Source organism: Caretta caretta, chromosome 2, assembly GCF_965140235.1.
Source record: "Caretta caretta isolate rCarCar2 chromosome 2, rCarCar1.hap1, whole genome shotgun sequence".
Classification (NCBI taxonomy): Eukaryota; Metazoa; Chordata; order Testudines; family Cheloniidae; genus Caretta; species Caretta caretta.
Window position 1 is genome coordinate 76,077,044 of NC_134207.1, and position 14,458 is coordinate 76,091,501.

At 46.7% G+C, this 14,458-nt stretch overlaps 1 protein-coding gene and 1 long non-coding RNA gene across 2 annotated transcripts in view; one reads left to right on the forward strand and one right to left on the reverse strand.

Moving 5' to 3' along the window:
• LOC125632415 (uncharacterized) lies at window positions 1-11,206 on the reverse strand. The gene is made up of 3 exons (XR_007355297.2): window positions 11,100-11,206; window positions 1,362-1,583; window positions 1-512 (listed from the first exon to the last, which is right to left on the reverse strand). It is a non-coding gene; the product is annotated as an uncharacterized LOC125632415 (long non-coding RNA).
• Window positions 10,071-14,458, forward strand: part of CCDC178 (coiled-coil domain containing 178) — a 364,864-nt gene continuing 360,476 nt past the window's right edge. Inside the window, 1 exon segment of the mRNA XM_048840566.2 lies at window positions 10,071-10,371. Coding sequence (XP_048696523.2) covers window positions 10,086-10,371 — 286 coding nt within the window. The 5' untranslated portion in view covers window positions 10,071-10,085.

Here is a 14,458-nt window from a genome sequence, read left to right on the forward strand (position 1 = left end):
TGGGTGGGGTGGGGTGCGGGAGGAGGGAAGGACAAGGCCATATTGCTTATTGTGACCACACTACAAATCAAAACTGTTTGAATGAAAGCCTTCTGTTGCTTGGGCCACCCTCTGGAGTAGAGCGGCTGGGTGCTCGGAGCCTCCCGCCACGTTCTTGGTTGTCTGGGTGAGGAAGATATAGAACTTGGAGAGGAGGTGAAGCAGTTGTACAATGGATGCAGCGGGGGTCTGTGCTCTTGTTGGCTTTCCTGCAGCTCCAACAGACGCTTCATCATGTCTGTTTGCTCTCCCATTAGCCTCAGCATCACCTCCTGCCTCTGCTCTTCGTGTTCACTTAATGCTTTCCTGGCCTCTGCCACTGAATGCCTCCATACATTAAGCTGTGCCCTATCAGTGTGGGAGGACTGCATGAGCTTGGAAAACATGTCATTGTGAGTGCTTTTTTTTCCCACCTTCTAATCTGCGATAACTTCAGGGACAGAGATGATGGGGGAGCATAGAAACATTTGCACCTGTGGGGGGATAAAAAGGGAGAGTAAAATTTAAGAAGATACATTTCTGAGAACAAAAGGGAGACTCTTTCACAGTGAGTCAAGCAACTCACAGTACAGGTGCTTTAGGTACAAGGTTGCATTTTGCCTTTTATATTGAGCGCCTGCCAGTATGGTGACACATCACACACGGCTGGGCAACAGAATTTGGTTTCCAGGCAGCCATGGTAAGCCTTTTAGTACGCGGGGTTGGCTTCTTACACCTTCATAACATGTGGGAATGGTTTCAAACTGCAGTGCCATCCTTTCCCATAGCAAGCAATGCTGGTTGGGTTTCACATTTAAAAGGAGGGGCTGTGGTTTTCGGGTGAATGTGCAGCACACCCCTCCCCCACCCCCACCCCATCGCATGGCTATTTTCTGAGATGATCCCTTCACCCCTCCCCCCGCCATGCGGCTATTCTCCAGGATGATCCCTTTTAGCCAAGCACAAACAACCAAGCATGAATGGGATCCTTTTACTGTTCCCTTACAAAAATTCCCCTATTTCAACCAGGTGACCATGAATGATATCACTCTCCTGAGGCTAACACAGAAAGATATAGACCGAATGTTGCTTGAATGAGACCAAACCCAGGACCATTCGCTGCCATACTTTGTGCTGTAATGATTCCAGAATACTTTCAGAGTACCTCCAGGACAGCTTCATGGAGGTGACCCTGGACGATTCCCGCTCCAACACCAGACATTTGAGCAGACTTTTCCAGTAGCTGTATTGGCCGCGAATGCATCCCAAGTCTTCAGGGCCAAATCAAACATTAAACACTATTGCTTTTAAACCGTGTACTGTAGTTACAAATGTGCACTCACCAGAGCTGCTTTCTCCAGCTTCAGGGTCGGGGATCCTGCCTTGGGAGGGTATTGGCTCCAGGGTGATGTAAAGGTCCTGGCTGCCGGGGAGAACGGATTCACCGCTTGCCTGCTGCGCATTCTCCTCCTCCTCCATAATCACAAAATCCTCCTCCCTGTTGTGTGAGACTTCCCCATTGCAGGTGTCCACAGACAGTGGTGGGGTAGTGTTAGGGTCCCCTCCTAGAATGGCATACAGCTGATCATAGAAGCGGCATGTAAGGGGCTCTGACCTGGAGTGACCGTTTGCCTCCTTTGTCTTTTGGTAGGCTTGCCTGAGCTCCTTAACATTCACGTGGCACTGCTGTGTGTCCCTGTTGTAGCCTCTCTCCACCATGCCCTGTGCGATTTTGGCATACATATTAGCATTTCTTTTTGTTCGGAGTTCGGCTGCACAGATTCTTCTCCCCATACAGCAATCAGATCCAGTGTCTCCCTTTAGGTTCATCCTGGAGCCCATTTGTGATTCTGGGGGGACTGCATGGTCACCTGTGCTGCTGAGCTCGCCACGCTGACCAAACAGGAAATGAAATTCAAAAGTTCCTGGGGTTTTCCTGTGTACCTGGCTAGTGCATCAGAGTTCAAAGTGCTGTCCAGAGTGGTCACTTTGGAGCACTCTGGGTTAGCTCCTGGAGGCCAACACCGCTGAATTGCGTCTGCACTACCCCAAATTCAACCCAGCAAGGTCGATTTTAGCGCTACTCCCCTCGCCGGGGAGGAATACAGAAGTCGATTTTAAGAGTCCTTTAGGTCGATGGAACAGGGTTGGTTGTGTAGACGCATTCATTTTAAAAATCGACCTCATGCAGCTAAATTCAACCTAACCCCATAGTGTAGACCAGGGTAGAGTTATACTTACCAATGGATTACCAAATTTCAAAGAATTAGAACACTTGAATAAAATGAATAAACATTCCTATTCTCACTGTTTTCAAGATGTGTACAAATATCTATTTTCTGTTTTAATGTCAACACAATTCTCTTATGCTTCTCACCTTTGTTTTTCATTGGTATTTTGGATGCCATAATGGTACGGTGATGTTGATACCTTATGATAAACACAGGACAATACACTGAGTAATAAACTGTCCAATCACAATGGCAGATACAAACAGAAAGACTAGCATTCAGCTCTTCTTGGCTAACTCAAGCCTAGTCCGACTGCTCTTGGAAATACTCAGGTCCCAAATAGCTTTGGCATCAGTCCTGGCTACTAGATTGAAGATTTGTATTGATAGATATCAGAAATGCCAGTTTCTAGAGCTTTCCGATTGCTAAAGGGACAGAACACAGCTTTTACTGTATGTGAAAAGCTGTAGTAATTAATTACCCTGACCTCATAGACATTAAGGTCAGAAGGGACCATTATGATCATCTAGTCTGACCTCCTGCAGGCCATAGAATCTCACCCACCCACTCCTGCAGATAAACCTCTCACCTATGTTTGAGCTACTGAAGTCCTCTAATCATGGTTTAAAGACTTCAAGGTGCAGAGAATCCTCCAGCAAGTGACCTGTGCACCATGCTGCGGAGAAAGGCGAAAACCCCCCAGGGCCTCTTCCAATCTGCCCTGGAGGAAAATTCCTTTCCGACCCCAAATATGGCAATCAGCTGAACCCTGAGCACGTGGGCAAGATTCACCAGCCAGATACACAGGAGAGAATTCTCTGTAGTAACTCAGATTCCACCCCTCCCATCACTCGCCATTGGGCCTATTTACCATGAAGAGTTAAAGATCAATTAATTGCCAAAATCATGTTATCCCATCATACCATCTCCTCCATAAACTCCTGCCAAAAGCAGCAAAGAACAGGTGAGAAATGTTGTAAACCTTCCTCTGACATGCTGACAAATAATTTCTTTTAGAATGTTGAAAATGATATTTGTATGTGTTTGCTCAGTTTCAACTTCTGTATGAGGAAAAGGAGTGAGATACGTGGCTTTTCCATTTTTGCTTAAAATACTAATAAAACCTATTTATGTATTGCAAGGACATTAGGAAAGACCTGAGTCAGTGCCATTTCCTATCGAATGAAGAATTAGCCCACTCCAGGAGTCCAAACCCTTCTCGACCGCTTAGAAATTGGCACAAGATTCCCCCCCCCCGCCGCCGCCCACACCCCAATTTATATTTAGCAACTTTGGTGCAAAATGCTGTGAAAGACACTGCAAATAAGGCAAAGCTAGAAGAATAAGCTACATGATTTTGGACTTGAATGAAGTGTGAAGAGATGATTTTGAGAGCATTGCGGGAACATACTCAAGATTACAAGTGCTTGGACTAGAATTTAGTTATTACCCTTTTCTTCACATATACATTTTTGATGTGCACTGTGATTATTATTAATTCCTACTTAATCTGTGACTGAATAAAAGTGTCAAGAAAGGTGCAGGCAGGTGCTATTCCCACTTCTTTTCAAAACAGGTTGGCATGCAATTTAGTATTCCAGTCCTATTCTGGTCACTTATAGGAACTTGTCTGTTGAGTGTGTGATGGGACATATATTCAGTCAACTTTATTGTCACTTGTGACCCCAGCAGAATTTTAATGTACTGTAGGTTTCCACATGTGAAAGGCTTGGGCACTAACCTACTGTGCCACTTAGTCTCCAAGGCACTGCTTCTGTCAATTAATATTTCTGTCTAAATCTTGCAGTTAGGTTAAAGGGCAAGTAAGCAAAGTGTACTGAGATAGCAGAATAAAAAAGGACAAATGACATGGCATATTAACAATCAAGTGACACTTATTTCCAGCCTCCAGATTATAAATGAAAATAATGTGGAAAAAGCCTTGACAGCTGCTGTCCAACATCTTGAAACAATGACATGACTTCTACTATAAATTCTCCTTTTGGGGGTTTGCAACTGACTCATAACAATTTAATTCTGGGGTGAAACATGGCATATAAACTGTCAGTGTAGGAGTAAATGTTTAAAGTTTAATTTTTTTGCAGTATTTAATTGGATTTGTTTTAGCTTCTTACACTAGGCAAACAAATGTGTTCATGTTTGATCTGCTAAACTCCAGAAGGAAAATGGCTAACTTTTAAAACTTGGACATTTTAGGCATTTATCCCATATAGGGTTGCCAACTTTCTAATTGTATAAAAACCAAACACCCTTGCCCTGCCCCTTCCCGAAAGCCACACCTCTTCCCACCCCTTTTCACTCCATCCCCCCTCCCTCTGTAGCTTGCTTTCCCCCAACCCCCACCCTCATGAACTTTCACAGGTTTGGGGCAAGGGGTTGTGGTGTGGGAAGGGGTGAGGGCTCCAGCTGGGGATGTGGGCTCTGGGGTGGGGCTGGGGGGGCTCAGGAGGGGGCTCTGGGATGGGGCTGAGGGTTTCGGAGTGCAGGAGGGGGCTCAGGGCTGGGGCAGGGTGTTATGGTGAGGGGGTGGTTGGGGTATGGGCTCTGGGCGGGTGGTGCTTACCGTAGACGGTTCCTGGCCAATGGGAGCTGCGGAGCCAGTGCTCAGGGTGGGGGCAGCGTGCAGAGCCCCTTGACCCCTGCGCCTAGGAGCCAGACATGCTGGCTGCTTCCAGGAGCCACGGAAGGCAGGGAGCCTGCCTTAGCCCTGTTGCGCCACTGACCAGACTTTAAGCAGGCTGGTCAGCAGTACTGACTGGAGCCACCAGGGTCCCTTTTTGGCTGGGCGTTCTGGTTGAAAAACAGACGCCCAGCAACCCTAATACCATATGTTTGACTTTGTTTTGAAGATAATTAAATTTGAAAATTGACAGCCAAATAGGTAGATTACACTTAGTCGTGTTTTTAATTGTAATTCAGACTATAAATTATCGTAATATTTTACATTCTATTAGCAGCAAGTTTTACAGGCAATTGAATATAAGATATCGCAGTTACTGCAAAGAGTGTCATGCAACTGGGGCTCTGTTGGAAGTCACAATCATGTATCTTTGGCCTAACTTAGGAGGTGCATGTAGAATTTAAGAAATATAGAAACTCAATGCTCTGAAAACTAAATAATGTAGGCATAGCCACTTTTAAATTCATCACAATTTGATGCAGGGATCATATAACTATGGGCATGATCCTGCAACTGGACATGTTTAAGTGGACTTCTGCAATTGTGCAGAACTCCATTGACTTCAATCTCTGTAAGACTGCAAAGATCCACCATGTGGATCTGATTGCAGGACCAGGGCCCCCATGTTTTGAGCATAGCACCTCAGAAGTCAAAGGCTAACGTCAATTCTAATGTAGACAAAATTTAAATGTTGAAAAAACAAGGTTCCACAAAACCAAAGATTTGTTTCTGGTGGGGTCCCATGGGGATTGGTGCTTGCCCTATGCTGTTTAACATTTTTTTCTATGACCCGAAATAATAAATACATAAAATCATCACTGATAAAGTTTGCCGATGACACAAAAATTGGAGGAGCGGTAAATAATGACACGTCATTGATACAGAGCGATCTGGATTGGTTGGTAAACTGGGTGAAAGCAAACACTTTGCATTTTAATATGGTTAAATGTAAATGTTCACATCTAGGAACAAAGACTGTAGGCCATACTTGCTCTAATGCTTACTCTATTCTGGGAAGCAGTGACTCAGAAAAAGATTTGGGTGTCGTGACGGATAATCAACTGAACATAAATTCCCAGTGCAACACTGGCCAAAAGGGCTAATGTGATCCTTAGCTGCATAAACAGGGGAATCTCAAGCAGGAATAGAGAGGTTATTTTATCTCTGCATTTGGCACTGGTGTGACTGCTACTGGAATACTGTGTTCAGTTCTGGTGTCCACAATTCAAGAAGGGGTGGGCATGGAGGGCAAAAGAGGCACACAAAGAGGTCCTGTCATGGGGGGTAAATGGGGGGATTGGGAGAAGGATGGGCACAAAGCCCCTGGCAAGTGGTGGGGTGGGGAATAGGAAGCCTTGGTATGGGGAGGAAGAATGGGGGACATTCTGAACCCCTGGCAGGATGAGAATGGGGGGACCTCAAGAGAGTACCTGAAATGGGGGTGGGGGAAGAGGACAGAAGGGTGGCACAAAGGAAGCTTATAAGGGAAGTGGGGGTGGGGGAAGAGGACAGAAGGGTGGCACAAAGGAAGCTTATAAGGGAAGTGGGAAAAATGGAGGGATGCAAGGAGCCCCAGGTGTGTGCAATAAGCTCACCTACACAAGATATCAAGTGTGTGACACCCCTTGCAGTATAACATCTCTATTCATACTCTCAATATTCCCATTTATACATCCAAGCATCACATTAGTTCTTTTGACTACAGTGCCTCACTGAGAGCTCATGTTCAGCTGATTATCCATCATGACCCCTGTGACAGGTTGCCTCCCCCTCCTTCAGGGTGCCATCTGATGTACTGGGGTACCACTGAGCCTACCAGTTCCACCAGTCTGGGTTACCTTACAGTGCCCTGCTGAGCTAGGCCCTCAAGCCTCCTCCAGCACACACGCAGGTAGGACCACACCCAGCTGCAGAAACACCCAGACACTGAGATCAGCTCTGTGTGGGAATTGCCCAGCACTCAATAGCACACCCCCTCTGGAGTGTAAAGCCAAAATTGTCTTGCACTGCACAGAAAATTGTGCAGCATAAGTTTATGAAATTCACTCCCTCCCTCAATGTGGAGGAAGATATGCACAGCTTTTTGCCCCCCACCCCCTTATGAATTGCACAAACTGGTTAAGAGAAAACAAAACAAGTTTATTAACTACAAAGGATAGATTTTCAGTGATTATAAGGGATAGCAAACAGATCAAAGCAGATTACTGAGCAAATAAAGCAAACACACAAACTAAACTTAATACACTAAAGAAACTGGCTACAAGTAATAATTTCTCACCCTAAATGTTGTTTTAAGCTGGTTGCAGAGTTTCTTGAAGACAAACTGCTCTTGTTTGCAGCTTAGATCTCCAGGTATTCCTTTCACAGGCCAGACACTTTCTAGCCTGGGTCCAGTCCTTTTTCCCCCAGATCAGTCTTAGGTGTTTTCAGCAGTCATCTTGAGTGGGGATTCAGTGAAGAACTGACCTAGATTAACTCACTTCCCTGCCTTAAATTGGATTTACATATGGCGGGAATCCTTTGTTTCCCAGTTTGGTTCCCACCCCCTATTAGTGGGAAAATACTAGTAGGCCAAGATAGGGTCCAGTACCAGGTGACATGATCACATGACCAGTGTCAAGGCAGCATCCCAGGAAGCTTCTCAGGAAGGTGGGAGATTAGCATCTTCAAAGTCTTATTGTTCCGCCTACTGGCCCATTGACTAATCAGCCAGACTGATTGCATTTTGTCTGGTGGGCATTCCCCAAGTGTAAACTCTTTTGTAATTGATACATAGTCCATATTCCTAATTGCAGATACAGAAATGATACATGCATACAAATAGGATAATCATATTCAGTAAATCATAGCCTTTCCAATGATACCTCACATGACCCATCTTGCATAAACTACATCTTAGATATGCCATATTTATATCATAATATTTTATGAAGAATATGGGGAGTAGCATCACAACCCCCAAGTCCTTTCCAGAGTCACTGCTTCCCAAGATGTAGTCCCCCACCTGTAAGTATGGTCTGTATTCTTTGTTCATAGATGTATAATTTTACATCTGATCATATTTAAATGCATATTGTTTGCTTGTGCCCAGTTTACCAGGCCATCCATATTGCTCTGTATCAGTGACCTCTCCATGGGTGGCACGTATAATAGGCTGGCGAAGGCTGTGCCTCCCCAAACAGCTCTGCATGGCCCCGCCCCCGAGACCCTCTCCTGCTTACAGCTAGTTGGCCCCAGCCCAGGCAGGCTGCTCCAAGTTCCAGAAAGCCTGCTGGGGCTAGACTCTGGAGCTAGGGCGGCTGGAACTTGGGGTGGCTGGGGCCATGCCGCTCAGCGCTCCAGGGCTGGAGATGCTGGGGCTGCACCACCCAGTGCTCTGGGGCTGGAGCACCCACTGCCTATCTAGTGCTCCAGAGCTGGGGAGTGCATTACACCCGCCTGCCTGATGCTCTAGAAGGTTAAGGATACTACATCCCCACTCTTAAGTTCTTAACCCAAACTTTTAAGTTCATCAAAAAAGACTTTAATGGGAGCAGAGTTAAACCAGAATTTAGCACTTTTAGAAATCCCCTTCACTGCCTCTACAAACCAGAATAGATCATGTTTAACAATATAAAGTGTTATAAACAACATAGGCAAGGAAACAAAGTTGCCTACATTATTTGTAAATTAATTTGCCAGTGTTACCAACTCTCACAATTTTATTCTAAGTCTCACAATATTTGATATTTTCTTAAAAGTTGAAGCTTCAGGAGTCATGTGAGTACACAAAACACTCTTTTTTTTTTTTTAAAGCAGATTTCTAGCCTCATAGTTGTGGCAAAAAAGCTTGAAACCACAAACCCTAAAAGCTGAAGAACCAGGGGGCAAATAAAAAGGACTCAAAATATATTATTTTTTAAATCTCATGATTTTTAAATCAATCTGTTGAATTGCAGGGGCTCATGATTTTTTGATCATTTGTGGAGGCAGTATTACTGTGCATGTTTAAAATCAATTCTGTTTCAGTATCGCAAAGATAACATTAATCTCTTTCTTTTCCTGGAGCACCAAGTTTTACACACACTCTGCTATTTGGAAAGGCTGTGCATTGGCAGCACAGAAGGCAAGGGAGGGAAACAAACATGCACAGTGACAAGCGGGTGATACAAAGCATGTGTGCAAAATGCTGGACAGAGAGATGTACAATAACAGTATTTAGTACTTGCACAGTATAGTGCTTTACAGCCCTGGAATTCTAAGTGCCTTACAAAGACTGTAATGATACTGTGGGTCAGTATCATTATCCCCAGATGAAAAACCTGACAGCCCCAGAGATCAGTGGCAGAACTAGGAAGAGAACCCAGGAGTCCTGATGCCTTGGCTGGTGCTAGGGTTGCCAGGCGTCCGGTTTTCGATCAGAATGCCTGGCTGAAAAGGGCCACTGGCGGCTCCAGCTGGCACCGCCCACCGGGCCATTAAAAGTCTGGTTGGCGGAGCAATGGGGGCCCAGGGCTAAGGCAGGCTCCCGGCCTGCCCTGGCTCCGTGTGGGTCCCGGAAGCAGCCGCCAGGTCCCTGTGGTCCGTAGGGGCATGGGTGGCCAGGGAAGCGCCGTGCGCTGCCCTTGCCGCCGAGTGCTGGCTCCGCAGCTCCCCTTAGCCAGGAACCACAACCAATGGGAGCTGCAAGGGCAGCAGGAGCCCGCACCCCAACCTCCTGCCCCAGCCCTGAGCCCCCTCCTGCATCCCAACCCCCCCATCCCAGCCCCACCCCAGAGCCTGCACCTCCAGCTGGAGCCCTCACCCCTCCCCACCCCAACCCCTTGCCCCAGCCCCCTCCTGCACCCCAGGGCCGAGGAGAAGGCGCGAGGCAGGGGTGTTTGGTTTTGTGGGACTAGAAAGTTGGCAACCCTAGCTGGGGCAGGTTGGTGGAGAGGAGTTTGAGGCCCTAGTAACTCCTGTTGGCCCCCCCGCCTTGGCTGGCTACATCCCGCAGCCGCCCCCCAGGACAAGAGGTAGCCGGGCAAGCTGGACGGGCAGGGACGAGAAGCCGCATGGGGACAGTGCCGGGAGCCCCCTCCCGGGCCCCGCAGGAGTGGGGTGACAACAACTGTCCGGCTCGGCCGAAGGAAGGGCGGCCCGGCGCTGTGCAGCCAATGACCCCGCTCCCCGCGGGTCAGCGCTCAGGGACATGGGGCTGGGCCGCCCCGGGCACGGGGGCGGGGAGGCCGCCTCCTGGCAAGGAGAGGGGGATTTGCAGACGCTCCCTAGCTGCCCGCCCTCGCGCGGGAGGGGGCTGCCGTTGCCTGGAGACGGGACTAACGAACTCCGAGAGGAGAATCCAACGCCCCCAACCGCCACGGGGGCGGCGGGAATCGTCCGCAGCCCGGGAGCGGGCGGGGTCCTGCCCTGCTCTGCCTGGCCGCGGGGCGGACGCAGCACGTGAGTAGCGGGGACTGGGCGGGGCCGGGTGCCGCGGGGCGGAGAGTGGCGGCCGCGGGCCTCAGGCGGCTGCGGACGAGGCAGCACCGTGTGACCAGCCCTCTGGCCTCCGCGTGGGGGACTTGTCTGGGCTGGGGGGTGACTCCCCGTGGAGCCCTTCGAGCGTGGCCGCAGGCAGGCTCCGCTCGTCGGTCTCCCGCGCCGCGTCCCTCTCTCCTAGACAGTCTCCTCTCCTTCCTCGCTAGGCCAGCACTGCCTCCGCCTTGCACCCCCGACCCATTGCTGTGTCCTCACTCTGCCCCGCCTCCCTCCTGCCCCTCAGTGCTGTACCTGGCCTGTTGCTTCTACCCCCTAGCTCTGCATGCAACCCCCCTTCCCTTCCCCCAGCCAGGCCCTGCTGCTCCTCCCCTCCCCCAGCGCTGCACCCACCCACTGCTTCTCCTGCCAGGCTTGTACTCCCCATCCTCCCCCTCTGCTGGATAACCTCTGCTTCCATCCCCCAGCACTGCTCCTGCCCTACTGCTTCTACCCTGCTTTGTCACACCTGAACCCCTCCTTTGAATCAGGCTCTGCACCTACCCCACTTGTCTATCCCAGCTCTGCAGCCCTTCATTCCCCTGGGCTGGAAGTCCTGTCCAGTCCTATGATTCTGTGATCCCCATTTCTGGTCAGGAAAAAAATAAGTGTAGAGACTATAGTTAGGTTTGAAAATAAAGTGTCTCTCTCACCTTGTACACAGAGGGGGCTTTCAAAGTGGAGTTAAATGGGAGAGGAAGAACAGGGCATGACTGGCAGCAATGGCAGACCACTGCTTGGGGATGGACTTTGATCTCAGTCTCTCATCACAGACCTGGGTAGGCAGTTCTGAAACAAGCCCCCAAGGAAAGAGTCAGAGTGTGAATGTGTCCCCTTGAAGGAATTGGAAGTCCCAGGGCTCCTGTTGCTTGGGTGGTCTTGTAGTAGACTGTGTAACATTTTTCTTGGTTTGGGTGGGACAGAGCACTTCCCTCCCTTATTTTGGTATATGGATTCATCTGCCTTAAGTAGTTGCTGGAGTTTGGGGTCTTTCATAGTAGATAAAATTTGTAAAAGTATATTTTTGACAATCCTAAACACGAACATTTAACTTCCCTTTGTACTTAATATCCAATTTTACTAGTATTTAAAGTGACTTAAATGTCATAGTAAATTATTTTTATTGACTTTTATAGTTTGCCTATCATGTAGGGCTTAGGGGTAGGAATAGAAAATAGAAACAGTTTTTTTATTGGAAAAAAAGCATACGCGCCAAGTTAGGGTATTGCATAATTTTACATAACATTTCTAGATTTCTAGACCTTCTGCCTTAACAGTATGAGCAAGAAACAATATTGAATACTGATAACATTATGCCTCTTTTAAGCTCACCATTCTTTACTTCCTAAGGGCTTGTCTACACAAAATGTTACTTCCAAAGTGGCTTGTCTACCACTTTAACTATATTGATATAATCAAAGCATTATTATTATACTGGTAGTTATACCAGTATATGAAGGTGCTTTTTACTGTTATAGCTATTGACTCACGGGAGGGAGATGGAGTATTATACCAGGATAACTATATTGTTTAAAAAAAATCAAACCCCTAATCAACATAATTGTACCAGTACGAAAATGGTGTGTACAGCAGGCCTAAGTATTGAACTCTTTTTATTATGTGTCTGAATTGTGTTGTCTTTGATTTAGTATATAGGCTCCTTTTGGCATTGACTTTTTTTGTATAGTACCAAGAATCCATTAGTGCTCAGTATAAGTACAGGTTTCAGAGTAACAGCCATGTTAGTCTGTATTCGCAAAAAGAAAAGGAGTACTTGTGGCACCTTAGAGACTAACCAATTTATTTGAGCATAAGCTTTCGTGAGCTACAGCTCACTTCATCGGATGCATACTGTGGAAAATACAGAAGATAAAAACATCTTCTGTATTTTCCACAGTATGCATCCAATGAAGTGAGCTGTAGCTCACGAAAGCTTATGCACAAATAAATTGGTTAGTCTCTAACGTGCCACAAGTACTCCTTTTCTTTTTACAGTGTAAGTACTGTTATGTAGAACCCTGCAAACCTAACAATTTAAAAACAATCCCCTTTTCCTGCACTCACAATGGTATGTTTTAAATTAATCAAGTAAAACTTTTGGGATGTTTTCAAACTATCCAAAGTGCTTTTATTTGAATACAATTGAAAATAGTTATTTAATTTGAATTATTGAGCTGTGGAGCACAAACTGAGAAAAATTTAAATGTTGGTTTTATTCTTGCTGCATTTTTATGCCTTAACTAGGTGTGTGGGTGTGCATGCTTGCCTATGTTGTTTTTTGTTCTTTTATGTGGGAAAGAGAAAGAAGTGTTAGCTTGTTGCCTTCAGCTGCTCCAGTCATTATTGAGATACTGATGATTTCCTCTACTATTTTCTCTGTTTTAATCCTTCCCCCAAGCCCTCCTTCAAGGCCCCTTTCAAATAGCAAGCCTCTGAGTGCAACCCAAACACTTTTTAATATATTTAACACCATTTTAAATGCTAGATATAAAGCGGGGTTTGGGGTGGAGGCTGATAGCTTGTGACCCCCCCCCCCCATGTAATAACCTCGCGACCCTCTGAGCGGTCCCGACCTCCAGTTTGAGAACCCCCGCTGAAAGGTAATGCAGTGTAGTTGCCTTGAATGGTCCCTTAAAATATGTGCTAACAACTTATGCTAAACAATCTGCATTTAGCTGTGAGGCTTGGAGTACCTTTCCTAGACCTTGCATGGTGACAGGTTTCAATGGTAGCCGTAAAAAGAAAAGGAGTACTTGTGGCACCTTAGAGACTAACCAATTTATTTGAGCATAAGCTTTTGTGAGCTGCAGCTCACTTCATCGGATGCATACTGTGGAAAGTGTAGAAGATATTTTTATATACACACAAAGCATGAAAAATACCTCCTCCCACCCCACTCTCCTGCTGGTAATAGCTTAAGTGATCACTCTCCTTACAATGTATATGATAATCAAGTTGGGCCATTTCCAGCACAAATCCAGGGTTTAACAAGAATCTCGGGGGGGGGGTAGGAAAAAACAAGGGGAAATAGGTTACCTTGCATAATGACTTAGCCACTCCCAGTCTCTATTCAAGCCTAAGTTAATTGTATCCAATTTGCAAATGAATTCCAATTCAACAGTTTCTCGCTGGAGTCTGGATTAGAAGTTTTTTTGTTGTAATATAGCAACTTTCATGTCTGTAATCGCGTGACCAGAGAGATTGAAGTGTTCTCTGACTGGTTAATGAATGTTATAATTCTTGACATCTGATTTGTGTCCATTTATTCTTTTACGTAGAGACTGTCCAGTTTGACCAATGTACATGGCAGAGGGGCATTGCTGGCACATGATGGCATATATCACATTGGTGGATGTGCAGGTGAGGGTACCCATAGCAGTGCCGCTGATCTGAAGGTAAACATTGTCCCCAAATGTAAAATAGTTATGGGTAAGGACAAAGTCACAAAGTTCAGCCACCAGGTTCAGATCAGCGGCACTGCTATGGGTACCCGCATGGCCCCACAGTATGCCAACATTTTTATGGCTGACTTAGAACAATGCTTCCTCAGCTCTCGTCCCCTAACGCCCCTACTCTACTTGCGCTATATTGATGACATCTTCATCATCTGGACCCATGGAAAAGAAGCCCTTGAGGAATTCCACCATGATTTCAACAATTTCCATCCCACCATCAACCTCAGCCTGGTCCAGTCCACACAAGAGATCCACTTCCTGGACACTACAGTGCTAATAAACGATGGTCACATAAACACCACCCTATACCGGAAACCTACTGACCGCTATTCCTACCTACATGCCTCCAGCTTTCACCCTGACCACACCACACGATCCATCGTCTACAGCCAAGCTCTGCGATACAACCGCATTTGCTCCAACCCCTCAGACAGAGACAAACACCTACAAGATCTCTCTCAAGCATTCTTACAATTACAATACCCACCTGTGGAAGTGAAGAAACAGATTGATAGAGCCAGAAGAGTTCCCAGAAGTCACCTACTCCAGGACAGGCC